Genomic DNA, 24,830 nt, shown 5'->3' on the forward strand with positions numbered 1-24,830 from the left:
GTGTGTGTGTGTGTGTGTGTGTGTGTGTGTGTGTGTGTGTGTGTGTGTGTGTGTGTGTGTGTGTGCACAGGCTGTGTACATACAGCACGTGCTGACAGACAGAGAAGAGGAAGAAACACTGAAAGCAGTCTGAGCGCTTCATTTCAAAAGAGTCCAACCGGATCTGTAACTACACGACACATTCATGTGTTCACATTACATACTGTTCATGTGCAATGTGTGGTTGTGTTATCATAACATTCCGAATTAAGCTGACGGGTTTGTTGTATCACTGATTACATGAAGGGATCACAGTCTGTGTTTGTGGATCGATATCACTCACTCTGCATTTCAACCCACTGCATCAGTTAAAGAAAGAAGTCAGCTGATGCAAACAGCCTTTTGGATAACTCTGGCACCGTCACAGCAATGTCAACCAGTGGGTGCCGACCCCGTTAGACCAATGCACGAAGAGGTAAATAGAGAAAGACTTTTGGCATTTGTGAAAGATTTGCTTTATTGCTCAGCGCTGGAAGAGGAGCTTGATGGCGCCGTCCTAGCTGTCTGCTTACTATGAAGCTACAGCCAGCCGGCCGTTTGCATCGCCTGGAATACCGACTGGAGCAGGGGAATGTGTTAGCCTGGCTCTGATTGATTTACCTTCAGATGATACATTTCTCCTTCTTCCGTCTCTCGTCTTCCTCTCATGTATCTACTGAAGCTGTTACTGTAAGCCATGAAAAAAACAGGTTTTAATACATTTGTCTTTCTGTGACCCAGAATTCAGCCAAGAGTTCCCATCAAGCACCCTCTCCCTGGAGGATCAATGGGAAGTGAGTACACACACACACACACACACACACACACGTGTGCAATCTCCCCCCCCTTCATTCACACAGATAATTGAGAATTTCGAATGCACCGGAGCTCTGCTGCAAAATACCAGCGCCGCTGACAGCCACTTGCTCAAACAAACCCCTCAGGAAGCAAATAAAGGGATTGATTTGTTGTAGATGTGAGGAGCAGAAGACTGGAGGGGCCGCCGAGAAGGAGTGATGGAGGGAGTGATGATGGATGGATGGAGGAGGAGAGGGGTGAAGGAGCTGTGGATGTGAAGCTAATGAGTTTGGACAGCTCTGATGCTGCACAACAGCAAGACTGGAGCTCAGTGCGTGTGTGAGTGTGTGTGCGTGTGTGTGCGTGTGTGAGTGTGTGTGTGTGTGTGTGCGTGCGTGAGTGTGTGTGTGTGTGGTGAGTGTGAATCAGGCACAAGTTGTTGGGTCGGCAAGGGTCAAGGCCACATCACAGACATTACATCACTGCCAGAGCCAGACACCCAGCTGAGCAGGGCAGGGGAGCAGTCTGTACGAGCATGACTGATGTTACTATACAGTGTATACCAGAGTAACACACACACACACACACACACACACTTAATACTTCTTACAGCCTTTTGGACTGAAATGGTCACTGCCTGGAGAAGCCAAAACAACAGTTTGTCTCATCTCCACTCTCATTGATGTGCAGCGGTGTTGACACCGTATCATCGTTAGGTCTGTGTACAACAGTTCAAGCTTCATTCAGAACGCTGACATTTCAATTCTAAATCACCATTCAAATGCTGCACAACTTTCTTTTTTCTCCCGGCATGTCTATTCTGCTTAAATGCAGTATTTCTGCACAGTTGCAGATATATGACCAGGCTACAGTGATATTATTATTGCTGTACTATTCATAGAATTAGATTCCACTGGTGGCTGCGTAATACACGGGTCAATCTACGAGTCGGGGGGGTTCGGGTAAGCCTACTAGCCTAGATGTCACAGGTCAGAACATTATGAATGGTTCTTTTGGTTGATAAACACATGTTATTGTGGGTCAGGTGGTGCCGATTGTCCCTCATGGGTTGGGTGGGTGCGAGTATTAAACTATCCTGACCCACGCATCACCAAATATTCCGCTTCACTCTACATTCTAACGTTGTCGTTAAACTGGTGTAAACATTTTCAAACCTGTTTGATTTGACACCAAATGTCGGAGTGGACCAGTACAACAGCTTTGACCACTTGGTGCTTCACTTGACTCAGCAGCCACTCGATCATCCTTAGAGGAGCAGCTTGTCACTTCATTTAAGAATAGCTGGTCCACCTTAATGGTCAGTCCACCTTAAGTGAGCCTGGGCTGAAGTTTGAGGGAAACTAACACGAACACATCGCCGCTGACTTCATACTTACCATCACATGTCAGAACGCTTCACACTGACAAATGCCGGTTCAGCCAGTTTGAATAACTCAAACCGGTGAAAGCTTGACCACCAGACAAAGTGAAAGTTGCACTAATCGATCTACTAATCACATGTAATGTGAAAGGTGTCACTCAGAATAAGCTCCGACTCTGCAGTTTTAGAGCCTTTGAGCTTGTTGCTTTGGTTCGGTTGGCTCATTTACTGTCTTGGTTCAGCAGACAGTAAACAGACTGTAAGCAGGCAGCTTCAGTAGAACTGTAAAAACCCACTGTACACGACCTGCCCGGCACCAAACAGCAGACATTACATGTATATCTGAACATTGCCTGGAGGAGCTGTATGTGAGAAGGTAAATGTCTGAATAATTCAGACCGGACACTAAACAGACTTTACCCTGCCAGCTCTCCAGCACAAAGTCTGTGTGATGTCCTATAGAGCAGGTCATTCACAGCGAGCGAGTGGGTCAGTGGGTAATGTGTCGCACAAAACCGTAAGAATCAAACGTTCAAGGGTGAAGACAATGTCTGGCAGGGCAGACGACGACAGTTGTGAGCTTCTGTCCTTAAGGGCTGACAGGGGAACCGTCAGACGAATCCAAGGAGACCAGATTCAGCTGTTTAAGACCCAATTACAAACCGGACATGTCAGAGATGTACCACTGTGAGTTCATGTTCACCGTACATTCATCTGGTGGCGGAAAAATGACACAAAAGAAGGCTAATGTGTAAATAAGCAAGTGTCTACGAACACATTCGTCTTTATAAGGTGATAATATCTCCGTCTTGAGTTCCACTGCCCCCAAGTGGCCAAAACAAAATCCAGAAATGGATTTGAGCAGCTTTAATACCAACGTGTTGCTTTCTGTCACAAGTATAGAGCTTGTTGTCCCGATGGCGTGTTTAACTTTCCATTTTCTTCTGTCCTTGTTCTGATCACTGTTTTGTTCTCTTACCCTGAGCCACTTCAAAATAAAGCTTCTCCTGCTTTGTGCGACAGCAGTCGAGACGTTTTTAGCAGTCTTATCTTTAGGAAATAGAAAACTAATAGAGACAGTATTCAGCAGACACGTCCTCGACGCCAGTAAGTCTGTTTGGAAAACATGTAACTGGCGAAACTCTCGGCTGACACACTTTCCTCTTTGTATGTTATCAAGTCTCTCAAAAGCCCTTCCAGCATACAGAAGCTCCCCGTTTCATTCTCTTGGTGTTACTGGGACTCACTGCCTCTCTTTCCAGGGTTAACGGGACCCCGTCCCCCCTCTCACTCAGCCCCTCCCCGGCCGGCAGCGGAGGGGCGGGAGGAGGATCCGGAGGAGCCCCGGGCTCGTCGGGAAGCGTGGCCATCCCTCAGCGGATTCACCACATGGCTGCCAGTCACGTGAACATCACCAACAACATCCTGCGGAGCTATGAACACTGGGAGACGGCTGACAGACTGGCCACTGACAGCCAAGGTAGGACTACAGACCACTGAACGTGTGCTCTGGAGGCTTTACTGAACAACCACGTGACAGCAGGCGATTAGAAGAGAAGACATAAAGGCTCTCATGACTGTTTGCTCAGTCACACACAGGAGCAGGAGGACTAGTTAAGTGACACCACCAGGGACATGAAAAGAACAAGTGAGACGACACATCGGATAACATTGTTTTTGATCAATGACATTTCAATACATTTATATCTGTTCATTCATTTGTTACATTTTGTTCTACAAAGTAAGCAGAGCAATGTTTCGGTCAAGTGTGACGTTGCCGTACACATAAAGGAATGATGCTCTCAGTGAGGCATTCAGCTCATCAGTTGAATACTGGTGGTGGTTGGGTTCTCGGTAGGCCCAGGTATCTGTATCAGGACTGACCAGTAACCAGTCCCGTGAAAGGAAGGATCCTTCATCATTCATACATAACAATCAAAGAATATGTCTACATTTATTAATCAGAGATCACACGAGGTAGCACTGTCATATAATATGAATTTTGGGGAGGAGGAACATATAACAGCTGTTTGTGGCCAACGTCTCTCTCTCGCTCTCGTACCCAGATTCACGACCACGAAAAATCAAACATGATATGAAACCGTGTCTCTCTGTCGATGTATCTCTGCTTTTCTATAGATACGTGAAGTTTAAACAGAGGAGGATCAATGAGCAAAATAATAACAACGCGTGATTCCACGATCACGCAACTGTGGGCAAAACTCGACCAATTAGATTCGACGATGTAAATTCTTAGTCAAGCACACACACACTGCAGAAACAGACATTAAATAGTCCCTGTTCATCCAGCTTCACCAGTCTTACAGATAGTGTTTCTATCAGAATCATTTCCACACTGTAAACCTTGTATCCCTCCTTCACCTAAACAAAGAGCACATACTTGTCCAATCACAATCACTGTATATGTGGTTCCACTGGATGAACCAACAGCACTCATTCACAGTCTCACTGGTATGAGGCTCAGCGTCCTCCTCTTTACCACTCACCACAGCCCTCCATCATGGCTGCTTCTGTCTGTGACATCACTGTGGAGTCAAATGTGTCTCAAAATGGTCACAAATGTTTGTTACATGATCTGCAAACGATGTGTGCGTTATTTTGGGTAGTCGTCAGTGACTGTTCCAATCTACACACAAATCCCAATCAATTTGATCTCGTGAAAACCAATGCAACCTGAATCAGTATTAATGTTTTACGTGCAGGTTTTCAACGTCAGCTTCCAAAATCTCACGACTTCCTCCTTTGAAAAGCTTCCTGTGTATACAAAGTATAAAATATTTGATATATATTTTTATATTTATTTACAGATTGTTAAATGCGTGCAGGGATCAGGTTACGTTTGCGTGTGGTGTTCTGAGATTATTTTCACGGTCTCCAGCTCACACAGGTCCACAAATCCATGCAGGTGGAAAACATCTGGGACATCTGGGCTTTCAGTGTAATACATATTATGTGACTATTTTGAGACTAATTTCACTCCACACCACGAGCTAACATCATGCTAGCCAACAACAAACAGCTGACATCATGTCATGCTAACAAGCATGTTGCTATCACTGGCAGCAACCCAGGAAACAGCAGCCAACCCATCATCCTCAGCATGCTAACAGCACGTCAAGCTAACCGTCATGCTGCCTGAGCCCCCAAATAAAGCAAACAACAAAGTGTTAAGCTAGCTAGCATTTTAACACTTGTAATTCATTTGATTTTGCCTAAGCCACTAAATAAAGCTCAAGATTTAAAGTGAGGGTTGGATTTTCAGAATAAAAGTATTTTCGCTTCTTTTCATTCGCCACTTCAATGCTCATCCAAAAACAAAACAAAAAAAACAGTAATTTTCTTTTTCTTTATTTGATATGGACGATGTGGTTTAACATTGACTGCGTTTTCACCAAGTAGTTGCCGGTCATTTTAGTCCCGGAACTACTTTTTGAGAAACTAAAAGGTCCCTTCAGCTCACTGATGTCTGCGTTTCCGTGGCGCTCTAAAGACCTGCAGAGATGAGGCACATTAGTCACATGACACGGGACGAGAGCTGCTGCTGGTCCTGGAGGTAAACACACTGTAGTTCAGTGCAGCCTCCTGTTCCATCTAAACTTAACTGAATTTAGATCGTGGTCCCAGCGGTCGAAACGCAACGAGTACCTGAGAGGGTCCTAGTCCCGGGAGTAAGGGACTATAGTTCCAATACAGAGCTCACTTTCAACTCTTTTACATGTAGAGTGTAATTAAAACATACAGCTTTTCACTGTCTTAAACCCGCAATACACTACAAAACATCGGTGGAAAGTGTAATAAACCAATACTTGAGATGTGTTGAGGTTTGGATGTGTGACTTTGCCTCTCGATGTCCACAGCACAATCGGATCAAATCAACACCTTGCTGTACTCATGTTTCATTTCAGCATTGGGGACCCTCAGTAACTGTGTCTCTCCCCCACCTCCCCTAGAGTTCTTCCAGGAGCTGGACTCGGTGATGGAGCCGTTGAGTCAGCAGAGCAGCATGACGGAGCTGGTCCGATACATCAGGCAGGGACTGCACTGGCTCCGCTTAGAGGCCCACCTGCTGTAAGGACTGGAGCCGAGCCAAAAATAATGAAACAAATAGAGAGAGGAAGAAAGACATTTGCCTGGGAGCTAGAACTGGGATAACAAGTGAGATGAGACTCGTGACGATGCTTCGGTTCCCACTGGGATCCTCCAAATGACCCGACACCACCCGCAGTAGTGTAACGGCACAGACTGGGTGGATTAATTGGGCTGAAATTCACCTGCAATTAGGTGTGAACAGTAATTAAGTTTGGGAATTTCCGCTGTGAATCACAGAATACAAAGTAGCACATTAAAGGTTTGGCTGATGCTGCTTTTCTTTTGGAGCCACTGTGTCTCCGCGCAGGTAGCTTCAATTCCTTAAGGGGCAATAGATGCTGCAAACCTTCCTGTGTCCCTGAATAGAAATAATAATAAGCAGTAAAAGTATTTTTACGAAGACGGGATCATTTTCAAAAAAAAAGCTATGTGAGCAGCTGATGTGATTGAGGAGGCTGGAGGGAAGGAAGGAGCTCAACAGAGGCTCATCTGCTGCGGCGGCGGCCTCCAAACGTGTCTGTGATTGGGACCAGAGCGAGAGCCTCGGGCTGATATCGATCCAAGTGGAGCACCGGTCCGATCCATTACATGAGCAGCGCTAGTGAAGGAAAGAGGCCCAGCTTTACCCACGAGAGCTGAATTGATGGAGGCCGACGTTAGGCCTCTGCTTTCTGTAGGTCTGTGACACAAATGTTTTTAAGGTTTGAAATACATCTCTCCAGCGGCCATCGAGCGACTCACATGTGATCTGGATCGGTGGGTTGTTAAAGTAGAAGCACTTAAGATGCACAGCCTCTGTGATGACCCCAACATTAAGCTAGCGAGACCGAGGATTACAAGACCTGGTCAAGCTGCCGTCCGGGGAGTTCCCGGCTCAGCAGAACAAGTAGTCAACTCACTGGTCCTACAAATGAGGGCTTTCCTCCATCACATGAAGAGCATTTGTCTGGTTCTTCTCTCACTGGTTATGGGCTTTTTGTGAAATTCCACACAGTTCTATTTCCCATAGTAAGCCACCCACTGAGGTGTCAAACACTTACAAGGGGAAAAAACTACAAGACTCCTGATTAAGCCCCACCCACATGCAGATGGAGTTAACGGGGGAAGATCTCACACGCGCTTTTTCTGTCAACAGAAACCTGTCACTTTGTACATCTCTCTCTGAGGTCAGGTCACCTGCCGGATGTCTTGTAGTCGTTTCCCAAACGCGTGTCGTGTTGTGTCGTTCGTGTGCATACGTGTACAGCTGGTTGTCAGGTCTATAAATCATTACCTGACGGGACAATACAGATGTTTGTGTACCATAATGTACAGACTGTGACTCCTGGAAACAGTGTTTGTTTTTGTTTTGTGAGTGATTCGATGTGAATGAATGAGGAAGTGAAACAAGAATATATATATATATATTTGTGTGTGTGTGTGTGTGTGTGTGTGTGTGAGAGAGAGAGAGAGACTGATAGTGTATCCATGCACAGGCTATGGCTGCATTTACACAGTGCCAAACATAATCATATTTTTAACCCTTTGTGGCACTTTAAAAAAAAAAGAAAAAAAAAAGGAGTTTCTATTTGGCTTCTCCTGTTTTCACGTGTGCCATAAAGATTTAAAATCTGGATGAGTGTCCATGGTCTCTATAAATCCAGCACATCAAGCATGAGTTTGTTTTAAGTTTTGGATCATTTGACCATCGCTGAATGTGTATGGAAGACAATGCGAATGTGAAAAGTAATTTTCACTTTGACAAAAAAAAACTGAAACTCAAGTGCCTCTATTTGTGTCCGTGGGAATTGCTCTATTTATTTGAGAACAAAGAATTAATCTAAATGATTTTCCATACCATATTGGTATAAATATGAGATTGTTTTTCGTAAAATCAAATGTTTCCACAAGCTTTTTACTGGCGTTCATGATGACACCAGGGTTTGGCTTTAAGACAAATGTGTGATTTAACGTGTCAAATTTGCATTAGTTGCTGAGGGTTCTTTGCTTGGTGATTTGAGCAAGTATGGGTTTTGTCTGAAATGCCTGAAAAATGTAAACCATCGCATGCAATAAATGATCACTTCAGACCAAGAACTACTTGTGTCCAATTTGAAAAAGGAAAAAAAAATAACAGTCGATGTATTTCTTGTTGCATCGTCATTTACAGTGTGAATGTTCGACATCACCTGAAAATACAGAGCTGCGTTAATGCACAACACTAGAGTTAACAGCCGGGTGGAGGTAATACTGTCACTGAACAGGAAAAAACAGGAACAGTTTGACATTTTAGGAAATACGCAGTTTCAGTGAGAAGATTGATACCACGTTCGCTAACTATGACGCTAAAGCCGACTGCTGCTTAGCTTAGCATCAAGCCTGGAAGCGACACAAGAGGTGAAGTCACGCAAGTCGATAGAACAGCGTGACTTCACCTTTGTCCAAACTGTCTCTACCTGCTGCGTAGCTAACGCTAGCTAATGCTAGCTAATGCTATCAAGCAAGGACAGTCGGTAGTCTGACACGCTGCCAGTGTTTTCTTAATATCGTGCACATGAAGTCTTCAAAATAAGATGCTTCAGTCATGAATTAGTCTCGCTGCATTTTGCAGTAAACTAAAAGATTAGAATTCTGAATTGTTTCCAAACAAAAGCCAAAGTGTAAAAGGGTTGACGACTTCACAGTAAACTCAGTTTTATTTAAAACGGATAAAAATATTATGCTTAACGTTAGATTGTGTTAATTAGTGGGCTTTTGAATTGCAACGCCAAGCTAGCAATCTCCCCGTTTCCAGTCTTTGGGCTAAGCTAAGCTAAGCTAAGCTAGCTGGCTGCTGCTGCCTAGCGAGGAACGTAAACGAGCGTATTCCCAAAAATGTGAAACGACTCCTTTAAAAATGGACCCGCTATTCTTCATCTGAAAGCCTGCAAATGTTTACTGGTGAACAATTTTGGACAACAGTACAAACTGCACTCCCTGTTTAACAAAACAAAATGCCTTTTTAACTTGTTTTTTTTAATGATTTGAGGTCATGAAGCCAAATTAGCAGTGTCCCAATGAGCCAACAGCTAACAAACAAAACCCACCAACTGTCTCTGTCAGACCTCAGCCGTTCAATAGTTGATCCACAGTGTTGCTCAGTCCAATTCAATGATGTTTGATGTTGTTTTGTTTTATGGTGAAACAGTGATGTTGCTCTATGGTTATTGTTCATTTCGCACAATGGTCTTTATTTTGGATTACAATGCAGCGGTACAATATACTTATTCAATAATATGCTGTAAAATGTCATAAACATTGCATCGGTGACATCATGGGTAACAGGTTTCATCCCACGGTGGCTGTGGGCAATGGACACGGTCCTGTTGACGATATGCAATGTCAGTATGTCGGTATATTCCGAGACATTTCGGGGACAGACTGCCTCAGCATGGCCTTTTATTCTGCTGACATCCTATTCAATATATCATTAGCTTATGTAACATTATCACAGTTGTCAACTTGTTTATCAAAAGCAGCAGTGACGGCAACATCATCGCTGTTGGTGTGATTACAATGGGGAGATAAACAGACTCGTTTATTTTTTGACAGCAGATGCTTACGAGCCGATAATACGTTGATCATCTCTCCAGTAGTGATGAGTGTCTCTGATATTTGTTTGCGTTTCAGAAAATCATAGATACACTTTGACTGCTTTGGAAATTGCCAAAACTGCCTCATACAGTCGGTGAACTCGCAGTATTTATTTAAGGATAATTATCTTCTCAAACTCCTGTAATCTACCAGAGAGCTGCTCGTTTTCTTTTTTTTCCCCTTTTCATTCAGTTCATGAAACGGTCATGCAAGTATTTGAAGAAGAGATTAGTCTCCATTTATCCAAACAAATAATAATGATATATTTGTTGTTGTCGCTGGAGGGAGACATTAATACAATCTCACTACCACACAGGTCAGTTCTAGGAAATAACTGCTCACATGTTACATCATGTTTCATTATTTATGCTTCTTTATTCAAAGTAGTTAACCATCATCGGTCCCTTTCAAGTTACTTCTGAGTGAGAATTCATATCTTCAGCTGTAACACTTTGGCTAACAAGTTCTGCAACCAACTTCCTGTACATCTGTGTTTATTTACTGCCCAGTTTAAAACATGGACAGAAATAGTTCCCAGATTTGGAGAGTTAGACGAGACAATCGATACAGCTCTCATGTGTTACGTATCAACCAAGAAACAGGAGGCGATTAGCCTAGCTTAGCATAAAGACTGGAAACAGGAAAACAGCTAGCGTAGCACCTCTAAAGCTCACAAACCAACACCTTGTGTCTCGTTAGTTTAATCCATACAGGAAACAAAACTCCCAATAACTAGGGCCAGAAGCTATCAATTTTACAGCAAACAGCAAAACTTTGAAGCAGCATCATATTCAACCCGTGATATTCCCTCTGAGAACATGCCAACCTGTGCCAAGGTTGGCCTGATGGTTGCACTGTCCCATGTGCAGTTATTTTTAATAGATATTATTGTTTCCCTCCTGGGACACAACACTGTTAAATGGTGCAGGGACTCAAAATGGCCCAGATGAAAACAACCCATAAAACAGGAAGTAAAAAAAACAACACTGTTGACTCTGAGCACTTCAGTGTGTTCATTCATTACGATCCCTGCAGTGGAAAACTAGTCTGGAAATGTGCAAAATGTAGCTGTTTTAAAAGGAAGCTGTTCTGCACCGTCGCTGGTTGTTGGGGCCCGACTTCCACGAAGACAAAGACGGCCTTAATCACAAACCTCGAGTTGTAAAGGCGACCAGGCGACAGTGTTCTTGGTGATGTTCTGCTGTACTTATTGCAAGCATACAACAGCATCACAGTTCATGTGGCATTCATTGATGTTGACATGCTACATGGCAAGTGTTGGGCATTCCAATATGGTTCAATTAGCGCGTTGTAAGCCAGGCACTGGTGGTTTAGAGACGGGCAGCGACACGGCGCCTGACGGACCCGTCTGTGGTTCTGATGTGCATCACGGGCTCAACGAAACACTGTAAAGATTTCTACAAAATTACACCTAAGAACGCATCTGTCCAACATGGATTGCATTGTATTTTTAAACGTGTTGCACAACTTCAGCTATTTTTTGTTTCTATCAGTGCTATCTTTTGGCCTTTTATATGGTTATTTTTCTTTTTTATGAAGAAGTTGTTCTATGTGGTGATCAGAAATTGTGATGCAGTTCCATTGTTTTTAAATATTTAATGTCTCTAAAATATGGATTAAAATCTGTTGAACCAGTGGTCGTGCTGCTCTCATGGTCTCATTTGTGTCTTTTTAAAATGCAATATTTCACAGGGCTGCACGGCTTTTATAAAAAGTTCCACTCGTGAGGCTTTTCAAACTCGTCATGTTTTGTTGTTTTACAAGAAAACCTCTAACCTCGCTTTCATATCGCAACGTGAAGTTCCATATTCAGGTAAGGTAACCAGACAAAGCAGGAAGAATTCGCCAAAGTTCATTCCAACATCATAATACGCACGCTTACAATAAGATTGTAGTTTCCTGATGAATAAAATCTGAGTTGTTTTATAAATAAGACCCTTGCCTTCGAGTGGCCTTGATGTATTACATTACAAGAGCCAAGCTACTCTTCTTATTACCACTAATGGACTCTTATTTCTACATCATAGCGACTATTAGCCCACTTCGCCATGCATGATTAATTCATTGAATAAAGCCGCACATTAGAATTCAAGAGGGAAGGAGGCTGTGTGTCTTGAGAAAGTGAGAGCGACGGTGGGAGAGAGCTGTGTGGACCTCAGAGTGTGTGAGAGAAATGAAGAAAGACACGCAGTCTCGTGCTGAAGTCCAAATCTAAAGTGCATTTTCTGGCTGACATAAATCCGTCTAATTAAGTATTTCCCTCAACGAGTGAGGACGTGGAAAGCCTATTTGCAGACCCTTAATGTTAGCGGAGCGCGTGTGTGTCCTTGGTGCAGAGCCAACACTTAGATTTAGATTTATAGGTCTAATTAATAGAGCTAACCATGCAGTCCATGGGCAGAATTTAGATTTGGAAAATGATTCATATACAGCACACTGATGAAATTGATATGTTGACTCACACCATAGGAGAGAAAGGGGGGGGGGGGGGGGGGGACAGACATAGTGCCCTGAAACCTGACCTACACCTCAAAGTAATATGAAAATATGTATTTGGTATGAAACTAGAGCCTTGTAGACTTTTAAATACAAAGTTGTCATGTCGTCATTTCAAGCAGACACCTTTTTTTAAAGAATAAGTTAATTTAAGGTAATATGATGGTATGCTATCACAGTTCATCAAAACAATAACAAATATGTAAATTGAGGAGTAAATGCTTTTTTATGTGCTTAACTCTATTGAACTCATCTGGAGCTCAGTATGTCAAAACGTATCTCCTCTTACAATGTTTAAACGCCACTTTGAAACATTAATTATTCTCCATTCCATACTGCAGTCGGTCCCAGCTGACATCAGTGCACCCTGGACAGGTCGCCAGACTATCGCCTGGAGGAGCCAACGACACAAGTGTAACCGGAATAAGAACTTACATACCCATGCAGTGTTTCCATATTTGGGGACACACACACACACGTCTCGTCAACCAGCTGAAATGCTGGTTGACGCTTACAAGACTGATCTTGGTAAGTAAATAAATACATTTCATACATGCAGCAATAAACATCAAGAGGCTCTGGAAATGTTCTTCCAGAAGCTGCAGTGACTAAAGCTGCACACTTTGTGGATAATTGTCATAAAAAGAAATGTACCGATGTTTAGTTCAATGTACAGTTCAAATAATTGTTCAGTTGTTCTATTGACTGCTGTCATCGAAAGAAACACATGAACACCATGATTCCTTTAAGGGGTTTGTGTCTCAACTAAAACGATATAAATCATATACATTGTAAGCTGACTGATCACTTCAGAAATTAAAGAATAAATAAAATAAGTTTTATTTATTTTAATAAATATTGCTAATATCTTTTACCAGCAGTAAGAGGCTGATTCTGGATATTTCTCTCTTTATCTAACAAAGAACACACACACAACCTGGCTGCATGAACTACCGATAATCTATCAAATGCAAGCGAATGGAATGACTGAGAAAATGGGAAATTGAAATTCAAAATGGTAAAAACAATATTACTTTAATTCTAAACATGTGGGGGACCTCGTGAATGTTTTAGTCTAATTCTCCCAGCCTAGTATTTCTATAATTCTCAATGATATTTCACTGAAAATGCATTTCCCCCACCACAGGTCTCCCTCACCAGCGACTTGATTACAGCCATTCAACTTCATTAAAAGAAACCCAATCAGAAAAATAATTCCCTCGGTCTCACTGTGCAGAGTGGCAATTTTAATAGAGTGCCCTTCATTCTTTGCCACATGTTTAAAAGTCCATCAGCCATGAGCTAAACCCGCTTATCCTTGAGGGGCGTGGAGGGGGGACGAGAGCCCATCCCAGCAGTCGCCCAGTGAGAGGGGGGGGTACACCCTGGATCGCTCGTCAGAATGCCACAGGACACACAGACAACAAGAGGCCATTCAGAAGCTCCAATTAAGCAAACTTGCATGTCTTTGGACTCTGGGAAAGCCCGCACAGGCACGGGGCGAGCATGCAGCCCCCAAGCAGAACGAGGCCGATAGCAGGCCGGCCGGCAGGCTCGACCCCCGAAGAAGCAACCGCGCTAACCACCGCAAAAGTGATTTTGTCCAAACAGGAGGCTTCCTACTCAGCGGTTCACAGCTCCAGAGGTCCTAGCTAACGAGGGCCGAGCCCGTCAGCTCTAATTGAATGAGTCACGCGCTCTCTAATTGGCTGCTTCCTGGACGCTCCACGTGCTCTGGAGATACACAGTAAAAGACGGTGCAGCAGAGAAGCTCTGGCGTGATTGACGATAAAAACATACCGGCTCACTGCAGCGCCGCAACAGCCTGCTGGTAACGGTGATGTCATGTTATAGTAGGCCGCCTGGATATCCTGCTCCTACCGTCATGGGGTCACACGTCAGACTGGCCAAGTGCCGCTCGAGGCACGTTAAGTTGGGTTTACGTCTCTGTGCACACCGATACAGGTATTTCAATCACTAAGGCCGAGTAGACCACTGCAATGCTGGGACTTCAGTGAGGTCACCGAACTGCATATACTAAGAATGATAATTCAAACCGCAGCAGGGAGCGGGTTTCAGCTAAATAAAGCTCCGACAAACCTGCTCAGCACCGAACAGCAGACGGAGACTCGCTGCTGAACATGGCCACACTCAACTACCAGCTACGGCCTACTGTAATATTCTACAATAACTCGAGTATGATGCAAAAACCAGCCAGATAAAATAGAGTAAGCAGCTTCAAAAGGAGGCAGCAGAGTCTACTAAATTAATTTGGCTGTTGAGCGGAATCTCTTGTGAAAAACAGCTCCTCTGAGAAACGCTCTGAAAGCACTTCACGTCCTTGGGAGGCAGAGGGTCTCATTTCCTGATTGTCTGCCTCTCTGTGTAGACTAGTTTGTTTACTATTCCTGGATTCATGCACAGTCACAGCTGAGCTAAGCATTTTTCTTTTTACACACACTCCCTCTAAAGTAAGTGTGTGTGTGTGTCGGCGACGTTAACAGAAAGGCAGCGTGACCTGCCAGAATGTGAGCCCACAGCTGTAATGCGATTACCAGCGTATGAAACATGAGCGCGAGACACAGACTGAGTGGATCGGACGCAGCAGGTAAGGTGGAGTGAGAAGACGAAAGGGCAGCAGCAGGTAAACACGAATGTAATTGCCATTAGATCAATTTGACAGCGGTCAGAGATCACCGCTTGTGATGATAAATATTGATCTGATAAAACCACCGAGGCTGAAATATGGAACGATGTGAATACAGGCAGGAGGAGAGCAACAGCTGCACTTACTCGGACCTGCATTATGAAAAAACACACACGACCATGCAACTCTGATAAAGCCGCCAAACAGCAGACAACGTTAGCGTCTAGCTGGTGGAGCGTTGAGGAGCTGACAGAGTCCACAACGGAGCTAAAAAAGGAGAAAATCCTGGACTTTCATTCATCCGGTGACCAGAAATGAATGCCACCGCTGCTCTGCAGGTGTGCAAACAGGGACAGGCTGTGCCAAAGAGCTCGCTGGAGGAAATTCATCGCGCGCATCCTTGATGTCCAACGAACTTGTGGAATGCAGATTTATGTACATTTTAAAGAGTGCATCGTTTTCTATGAGTCTCTGAATATTTGCAGAATATGAAACTGGAGGCAGTATTGTGTACGTCAATGTCCTAGTGCAGGATACAAAACATGAACACATTGTGCTATAGAGCTACGAGTGGAGGAGAACGCCACAGAGTACCGTTACAGGGAGATAGGTCAGTGGTCAGTGTTGTCAAGTTTGTTTCCGGTTCCCCCAGGTAGCCAAAACAAAATAGTTTTAAAAATAAGTATTTCTCACACCATTAAACAAATGGCTCATAATGAAAATACAAGCACAGCTCATGAGGTAGATAGTGTGCGGTAGATGGAATGAGAAGAGAAAGGACTACGAGAGGTAAACACTAGCAGGGGAGCGATGTGACGCGTTTCCCTGGTCTCTGGGAAAGTTTGGGCTTTTCATTTGTAGCATCCAGACTTTACTTCAAGCAGAGCTCCACACGCGCTCTGCATGATTGGCCAGAAATTGAAAAACTCAAAGGCATGAGACTGAATTCATACTACATTTCAAAATGCAATTACAAAGCTTTTAGCCGCACTGGCCCAGTGGAGTCGTGCACAAGTTAGGAAAAGCTCAGCTTTGTGTTCGCAAAGCAGTCGGTGCTCCAGAAGAGACAGAGGAGCTCCACGAGGAGCTCCACGAGGAGCTCCACGAGGAGCTCCACGAGGAGCTCCACGAGGAGCTCCCTGAGGAGCTCCCTGAGGAGCTCCACGTGTGCTGTGGGTGAGCACAAAACACATCCCAACAGAGCGCTGAGCTGTTCGTGTGGACAGGCTGCAGAGTGAGCTTTGTTTCTGCACGACAAACAGGAATACAGAGACGAGTCAACTTATTTATTTAAAATATTTTATTTTTTTTAAACAAACTTATCGAATCAGACTTAAATATATGTACAGCATGTCCTTGCCAAGCTACACATTTGAATTATTTCTGAAGCACGTATTTTTTATTTTCCCTTCAGAAAGCTGGAGATCTGACTCAACCGAAGTGGCGGATCAGCTCATCCTTCCGTCGGTGCCGGTCTGTACGGACAGTCTGCATCACAGCTTCTATCCGCAGCGAAAGGCCGCAGGCTCACAACCCACCGCCGCCACAAACGCAATCAGGTCGACCTTTTATTCTTTAGAGGAGGAAAACCTGAGCTAATTCAATAAGACTTGGCCTGACATACGAGCCATGCTGATTCCATGAATCATCTGCAGCCCATTAACATGAAGCCAGCGGAGCCTATAATAAAAGTCAAGACCGAAACCCTGCAATCCGTTGTTGGACCTGAAATTGCTTTCTCTGAAAATTGCCACGGCGCATGCATTGGAACAGCAGTACGACGGCGCTCCAGTCCGTTTCATTTGCAGCCAATTATTGTGGGTGGCTTTTACTCACTTCATTCTGGGGCCGCAAAGTGATCTGAACCGACTGTTTACAAGGAGGGAGGCAAATAGCTGCGAGTGCCATGGAGTGCAAATAGAAACATCATATTGTTTAACGCCACAGTGAGAGTCTGTTAGCTGTTCAACGTGGAGAGACGACACCCTGAGGCAGCCGGACGGCCGAGAGAGAAGCTGGGCCCCATTCATGAACGAGGGATCATTCTTCAGGTTTCCTGAATATTCCTTCGGACGACATCGCTTTGCAAGATAAGAGCATGTGAAATGTGACGTAGTCGCTGTCACGGCCAATCAGACGAGTCCGTCACGAGTTCATGCTTCTGGGTCAAGTCGTCTGAAAGAAGGTTTCTCGGGTCAGCTGCTCAGGTGTCGGTGTGTTTGAAAGGAATAGTTGAAGGATGCCGTTTGATTTTGTATTTTCTACGGACCGGAATCAGCCTGAAAGACTAATGGCGATACCACGTAATGCTAAATCAAGTAGGCACGATAGAAGAAATATTCAAGGCATCCTCCCTTGCTAGAGTTTTTCATCCATCCATCTTCCCTTTGTACTCGTCTCCATCCGTCCATCTGTTGCAGTTCTATTCCCTCCCTGCGCTCGTCTTCCTCCCTGCTGAGAGGTAGAGGAGCTGCAGCCTCATTCTCATCTGCACACCCACAGTCTGGACCGACAGCACAAGTCACAAAACAAGTCAGCACAATGAAGGAATGAAGTGCAGAGTATTTCTAAATACAAATGAATTGAAACTAACCCGAGGCAGGCCTGCCATCTTTGCCGTCACCACACTGTGGTCAAAGTCGCTGTAGATGTTCTGGTCCTGACCAGGGTCGCCTTCCAACATGTACAGCTCCCCAGCGTGGACATCCGACACGTTCACCTAGACGGAGAGGCAGATGGATGATCGACCAATATAATCTACCGCCGTCACGGAGAATGTCTCCAACATATTGAGCCAGACAAAGATGGCCGGATCAATCACACGGAGGAGAGTAATAGACGGCTATGTGACACATACACACCTGAAATGTTTGAGGGTTGAACCCCAGCCACAGAGTGTATCTATAGTCCCAGCAGCGCAGAGAGTAACCCATGATCTTTATGTCTTTAAGGTCGGGGAGGTCAGAGTTCACCTAAAGAAACAACAAGAGCATTGAACTACAAAGGCATCTTAGGAGTGCCTGCTCTCTGAAAGATTTGATCTTTAGACAGCCCGTGGAAGCTGCTTTCATTTGCTTTTCTGAACACTCCCGTCTGCTACCTGAGGAGCAGCAGCAGGTCGAGGGTACTGGCTGAACGATATGGCTTCTCCGTTCCTTCGTCGTTCTCGGCGATGGAAGGTGTGGGCCCGGTCGACTCCTTCTGAACACAACTCCTCCTGAAAGCAAGCGGACAGAGCGAAGGGTAAGAGGCCGGAAACGTCAGAGTCCGCTGCGTCACACCGGGCATGTTTACTTCCATTGACTCTGTTTGGCAATGTTGATGCGAGCTCCAGTTGACCCGACTGCACAGAAGGAGCCTGAAGGGGTTCTGTTCGGTTCTTGTGCTGCAACTTGTGGAAAATGTGAAGGAGGAGCGCGACACGCCAGGAACCCGTGGTTTCAACTGAAGACCAGAAGGATCACAGAAGTTCAACAAGCGGCGTCAGAGTTACAGACTGAAGGACGTTCTGAGCCAGATTTGGAATCCCACTTTAGTCTGAGATTTAAATAAGTAAAGGCCGAGGGTCTGCAGCCACAAGAGATGCTCTGTGAGGCAGCACTGAAATCACAGCGTTAACATGCCATGTTTCATTCAGTGGAAGATATTGTAGCATTCAACTCTCATGTATCAACATCCAATTAATATTTCAGTCTGGACCAACATTACCTTCTCACTGCTGCTAAAAGATGTTTTGGAGGAGATTAACCTTCACAGCTTTCAGTGCATCGCTTTAATAAGAGAAAACTACCAGATTCATTGAGCGCATTCATTTTCATCCATTCATACCTTGAAAGAGATGACAGGACACGGTGGAGGTGCTTTGAGGCCAGCCAGGTAGGAGACTGTGGGAAAAACATCCACCAGCTCCACCACGTTCCTGATAACTCGGTCATCTGGACGAGAGAGAGAGGTCAGCCAATTAGAGAGAGTCTTGCATACCCACTGACAGCAAATTAGCCAAGACATCCTCCACAATGTACCAGACGCCCGGCTCTTCAATTTCATCATCGTTGCACTTGCAGTAAAGATATCAAAGTGTATCCTCGTCTAAATACTTTCGGGAGCTCTGCGTGGAAATCACACTTCATTTAAGTCAGGTCGGCAGAATCACACAGGTTTCAGATGAGGAATGAGGACCAGAAATGTGAAGTCAAAGTTGAGTTCCCTTTGGTGACTTGATGCACATGGTGCTTTTAAATGATAAAGGGCATGTCCATGTTAATCAATAGTAAGTTGTCAGTGCCGGGCCTTACTCTTGAAGCTGCGCTGTGGCTGCATGAAGACATCAATAAAGGGAAAGGTAGACTCTCGCCGTGCAACGCGCTGGCTGGTGAGCCCAGGAACGTAGAAGATGAGGGGGACGCGCGTTGAAACATCAAAATTTGAATATTTAGCCCACTCGCCATGTTCTCCCAATGACCACCCTGCAACAAGGACACAAGATCAGAGAAGACATTAGTTCAAGAGACCCGAGGCAGACGGGCCGAATGAACCCAACGACAGCTGTGAATCTACGGCATTAAAACACTTTAGAGACAGACTCAGTCATCTAGCACTTGAAAACAGCTTTTGATTGAGCTTTACTGGTTATAGATCAACACAGGAAAGGATTCACTCCGGTGTCCTCTACGGAAGGACATTACAAGAAAAAGAGTTTCCAAGTCAGAAAGTTCAAGAAAACAGGAGGCAGCGCAAGAAAGAGCTGGTCTTTTAGAGTACATCTAGATTCATAGGCGGTAACGGAACAATACGCCGTTACCACACTGCCCTCCGGTGGCGACCGACGAGCAAAGCTGCCACATGTCTGCAATATTTATTACACGTCTGGAAGATTCAGCACTACTTCTTAAATAATGTGCACCGAGAGGCTGATATCTGATGAGTCAATCATCTCACTAGATATTTGGAGAGCGATCGATCTTTGTCCACTGACCGTGATCGGAGGCGAACACCACCACAGTGCTGTGAGACAGCCCCAGAGCATCCAGAGCGCCGAGCAGCTGCCCAACTTGAGCGTCCATGTAGGACACGGCAGCGTAGTAGTGCTGACGGACACGCAGCTGGAAGACATGAAGAACACGTGTGGGGTTGTTGTTTAAGGGAGCAGCAGCAACACAGACAAGTCGCACATGTCTTCAGTACCTGAAAGTCTTTGGGAATCGGCCCGTAGGGGAAGCTGATGTTGAGCTTCTGGACATCGTCTCTCTGCCTCACGTCCATCCAGGGGTTGTAGGCCACAGGTGGAAGCCGTGTCGGGACATCGGGGTCCGGGGCCAGAGTCATTTCATCAATGGGATATAGACTCAGGTACTCCTGTAACAATATGACAGCACACTTCAGACACAAAGTAACGAATATCTGAACTCCTTCACTCTTTAATCTGCAATATAACCAGTAACATTCATGTGTCAGGTCACTAAATGTGTTCATGTGCAATGTACCCCCCAATAATATGACAACTTCATAGTAAGATCAGTTTTTAACCGGTCAGAGGTCACTGTCCAGACATTATGGGGTTAATCTCATACATCACATGGCGACAGCTGGCTTGACCTTTTCTCTCGTCATCCCTCAACTTGCCGTCTGTAGGAAGCTTCTTGGTCTCCGTTCAGTCGCGTCTCTCATTCCCCTTCATCATACTCTCGTCTCCGTCATGCCAAATGGTCCCATTTATCGAGATCAGTCCTCATTAAAGTCACATACAGTAGGAATCTCTCAAGTCTAGCTCTCAGAGGTTCCTTTTCTGTATTCTTGATGGTGTATATTTGGGCTCATTGGGCCTCATGCAAGCTGCACCAGTACCAACAGATCCGTGCTGAACGGGCTCGTACGACAGACCAACGTTCCTGTATTTTCTCTTGGTATGAATGCTATTCAGCAGCGGTCATACCCACCATAGCGGTTATCACTAATGGATTGTATATGTTGTTACTTTAAAGCCATTTGGAGTTTGAAAATCCTAAATACATTTTGACTCTGTATGATAGGCTAAGACAACCATAACTTTACAACAGTCTAATAGCATGAAGTTAAACGGGCTGTTGTGGAACACCTCAAACTGTTATACGGCTTCATACATTTGAAACCCTGTTGCAGTCAGTCGCCTTGCTGTGGAGAGTAGTTTGGTCTTTATTTCAGTGACAGTGTGACTCTCAGGGGTCACGGCAGTAACGGCATGCGTTACGTTTCCTCGTCTTCAACAGGTCCCTTAATTCAGCCGCAGCTGCTTTTAAAAGTGATCGACTTTCCTTTATGAACCTCCAGAAGCAGGACTTGCATAAAGGACATATGGCGCAGGAGGCGTAGCAATAATTAGGCTTTTTACAATTCTCATGAATGTGCGTCCAGCATGGGTATGATGTCATCGACACAGTTATCTGGAGTTAGGAGCGTTTACTGAATCTGATCTGAAGAGGAAGTTTGGATTTAAATGATCCCGCATGAGCTCCAACGCTGCAGTCTGACTCAGAGTATTGAGTTCTGTGGGAACGTGAGGAGCGCTCTCTTTATCACCGAGGCTCAGCGTTCTTTATGGCACTCGTCTCTCGCCCCTCTATGTGAACGCCATCATTCAGCCTCGTGTTCTGGCTTTATACGCTCAGACCTTGGTCTCCGGAAAATCAGAGTCCTGCAAGAGACGAGTCTTTGGCCACAACAACACCGCCTCTCGCAGCAGGACAATGACTTACACTCTCCCACTCAGGCTCCAGGGAACAATGGAACGCACGCCAGCGAGTGCATGAGCGTTACAGAAAGAATATTTCACATTCAGTCCATGTGGGCTTTACATATAGCTAGACTGATCAGAGATAATGCAGATGTATCACGACAAATAAAATGCTTCACGTCTTCAGCAGTGTACAGAGGGTCTAACAGGTGTTCATATTAAGAACCTGTTGATGGGGGGGGGGGGGGATTTGATGCTGTTACTGTGGTTCATCACTGATGTGTTCACTTTCACTCTGCATGTGCAAAATAAAATGCACGAGTTTTGTTTTTGCTGTTTTTTCTTTAATATATGATTTTCACTGATTGTCACTATTTCTCCTCTGTACATGCCCATCCGTTTTGTCAATTTAAAAAATCGTTACATAAAAAAGAAAGGTCAGGTACCTGAGGTATCCTGAAGGGAATGTGTGGTTTGTGAAAGCCCACAGCCAAGAAGAAAGGAACGGCGTCGGCGGCCCGACTCTTCAGTAACCTCACTGCCTCCTCGGTGCTCTCCAGGTCGGGCAGGGTTCCCCCGGGCTGCTCCGACACGGTCACCGCACACAGCAAGTTGGCGTGGAGTTTACCATCCTCTCCTTTACACATCTGGAGAAAAAGAAAGATTTTATTGTTCAGCGTCTTTCACCAACAGAACATAGAGAAACAAGGATACTTTAACAAAGCGGATACTTGCTCTCCATAGGAAAGTGATAGCTGAGTGTGACCATTAAAAGGAAAACATTAAATACATTTTCCTGTAAGTGAGAGATATAATTTGACTTTTGCGTCACACACCTTTTCTTTCTCGTATCTAAATGAAGCTGGGTGGTAGGCCGGGGTGGACCAGCTGTAGGGGTAGTCATCGGAGTGGTTAGAGGAAATACCTACAGAAAATACAAACCGTTACTTCTATACAATTATAGAGACTCAAAGATGTAACAAGTAAACGACAAAGTCATGCAGATGGAGTTCCTCTTGCGGTGAGTCTGTGCTTCTCACTGCAGTGTCATCGGTAACCACTCAGCAAGGATCTCTGTATCACTTCCTAAATGTGCTGCTGTGCCAGCATACACTTGAGTTTCTACTTAAAACCGTATGCAATTAGTCTCACCTGGATGAAATACCTTGCCCACAGACGTGGTGAAGTACCCTCTGGATTTGAAGTACTGTGGCAGGGTGGTGTAGTTCCCAGAATGGGTTCTCCAGTAGGAGTTGAAGTCGTACAGCCTGGTGGTGTCCGGTCTGCGGCTGGTTAACATGGACGTACGGCTGGGAGCGCACACGGCTTGCTGGGAGAGGAAATGACACCTTTAAAGTTTCCCCATGAGGTTATTATTATTATCAATGTGTACGACACCCACTGACCTGAGCATATGCATTGAGAAACACTTGGCTTTTGGATGCCAGCTGGTCAATGTTTGGGGATTTTGCCACAGAGTCTCCGTAGCAGCCCAAGGATGTCCGCAAATCATCCGCCATGATGAAGAGGACATTCTTCCTCTCTGAAAGATACACACACACAGTTAATGAATGTTTTTTTAACTTTTAAATGAACCCATTAAGTAAAGGGTTCAGGCAGATTGCTGCAACTGGAAAGCTCAATAGCAAGTAACGATGAAAAAGCTAAAACTGGGCTGTTAAACACGTGAAAACAGCAGCTAACGTTACATGGAGTACTTAATGAGTTAAAGCTACCGATACATAAACTGATAAAAGCCGAACAGAAACTTTCAAGTTCCAAACTCAATAAGCCTGACGGTACACGTAACCTCACGAACAAAGCACCATTCAATGAGTAAACGTCATCAACGTCAGCTTGGCTGCAGCCACTATAAGTAATAAGTAAACACAATAAACGCTCATTAACCGCTAATGGGAGCTGGTTACTGAGATTTACTGTTCAGAGGAGCCGACAGCCGAACATGTCACTAAAATAAATGATAAGACAGCCAGTCTTCAGTCATCTTCATGCCTGTGTGGTATTTGTACAAGTTTTGCTATCCAACAGTGTATTAGTACAAACTCTCACGTTACCTCTACTTGCAACAACAGCCAGTGTGTGGAGGACCAGGAGGAGGAGACATATTTGGAGGCAAGTGAACATTCTGATTTGGCAGAGAAGACGAACGACTCAATAAACTTCAGATACAGTTTACTTCTGCGACGTTAACCTCGCATCCCCTCTGCTGCTGCTTCCGTCCGCCACACTGTCAATTGAGTGTGTCGTTGTCGTCTTTAAATAAGTTCCTGATTATCGCGTCGCCCCTGAGTGAAATGTTTTCATTGGTCCACTCAGCAGTGGCCCCGCCCCACAGCGCTAATCATATTAGTTAAAAGATGTGTCAATCATTTTTAATGCCACACAGGTGTCTTGTGTGTGTATTTGTTGTCTAACTTGACGTTGCTGTAGCTAAGAGATGTTAAATAAAGAGAGGTCCCACTCTGCAGCAATTGGAGTTGCAATTGTAACAAGATCCCCAAAATTACGGGTGAAACGTTATTTAAGTAATTCTAAGTTTAAGAACTAAACAAACAGTAAACAAAAATAAACAGTTGACAGATGTATGCTATCAAATTCAAGTTGTTTATTTTCACATGCAACATTGTTGTTTAAATATGTATTTTTAAAAAGGAAATCACATACGCAAAATGAGAATCTAAGACAATAAATAGGGCTGAAATCTTAAACATAAAATATAAAATAAAGTAGACCTAAATTGGTGGTGGACAGTATTACAAATAAATAAATGGAACATAAACAGGGATGTGGTGAATGTATGTGCAGAATGAAAATGAATAATTATAAAGAGGTGTATACACTTAAAACCGTATTGTAAAACAGTCATTAAATATAAAGGTAAAGTGACGGTATCGGGAAATTATCAACGCCTATGACTCTATGTTGAAGAACGATAATTCCAATAATTCCAAGAAATATTATTATAATAGGGAAACAACTTTCTGATCTTCAAACACTCTGCCACGAGCGAAGAGGAG

General features: G+C 44.5%; 2 protein-coding genes across 3 annotated transcripts in view; one reads left to right on the forward strand and one right to left on the reverse strand.

Annotated features, from left to right (window-relative positions):
• aff2 (AF4/FMR2 family, member 2) overlaps nucleotides 1–6,290 on the forward strand; it is a gene marked incomplete at both ends in the record, with an annotated part of 132,664 nt that extends 126,374 nt beyond the window's left edge. The window contains 3 exons of the mRNA XM_079268092.1: nucleotides 760–812; nucleotides 3,460–3,677; nucleotides 6,169–6,290. Of these exons, the coding sequence (XP_079124218.1) occupies nucleotides 760–812; nucleotides 3,460–3,677; nucleotides 6,169–6,290 (393 nt within the window). The remainder of the gene's footprint in view (nucleotides 1–759; nucleotides 813–3,459; nucleotides 3,678–6,168) is intronic.
• A 10,100-nt stretch (nucleotides 6,291–16,390) lies between these two features.
• On the reverse strand, nucleotides 16,391–24,027 carry ids (iduronate 2-sulfatase). Of its 2 annotated transcripts, XM_079269370.1 has the most exons (13): nucleotides 23,868–24,027; nucleotides 23,199–23,335; nucleotides 22,945–23,122; nucleotides 22,629–22,717; nucleotides 22,239–22,439; nucleotides 20,268–20,438; nucleotides 20,059–20,185; nucleotides 19,379–19,549; nucleotides 18,912–19,018; nucleotides 18,184–18,300; nucleotides 17,945–18,055; nucleotides 17,677–17,802; nucleotides 16,391–17,586 (listed from the first exon to the last, which is right to left on the reverse strand). In XM_079269370.1, the coding sequence occupies exons 1-13, from the start codon at nucleotides 23,935–23,937 to the stop codon at nucleotides 17,506–17,508; spliced, it is 1,686 nt and encodes a 561-aa protein (XP_079125496.1). In that variant the 5' UTR covers nucleotides 23,938–24,027; the 3' UTR covers nucleotides 16,391–17,505. The 2 variants fall into 2 exon arrangements, with proteins under 2 accessions (XP_079125496.1, XP_079125497.1); XM_079269371.1 differs by lacking the exon at nucleotides 17,945–18,055.
• Between the last annotated feature and the right edge of the window lie 803 nt (nucleotides 24,028–24,830).

The sequence above is a fragment of the Melanostigma gelatinosum genome (assembly GCF_949748355.1).
Source record: "Melanostigma gelatinosum genome assembly, chromosome: 5".
Classification (NCBI taxonomy): Eukaryota; Metazoa; Chordata; class Actinopteri; order Perciformes; family Zoarcidae; genus Melanostigma; species Melanostigma gelatinosum.

What these genes read in the sequence shown, in the direction of transcription:
- ids (XM_079269370.1), bottom strand. Translation starts at nt 23,937, where the DNA reads ATGTTCACTTGCCTCCAAATATGTCTCCTCCTCCTGGTCCTCCACACA. An exon ending in GGGCAAGGTATTTCATCCAG is followed by an intron (nt 22,718 to 22,944) that starts GTGAGACTAATT and finishes TATTTTCTGTAG; the next exon opens with GTATTTCCTCTAACCACTCC. An exon ending in CGATTCCCAAAGACTTTCAG is followed by an intron (nt 20,186 to 20,267) that starts GTACTGAAGACA and finishes CATGTCTTCCAG; the next exon opens with CTGCGTGTCCGTCAGCACTA.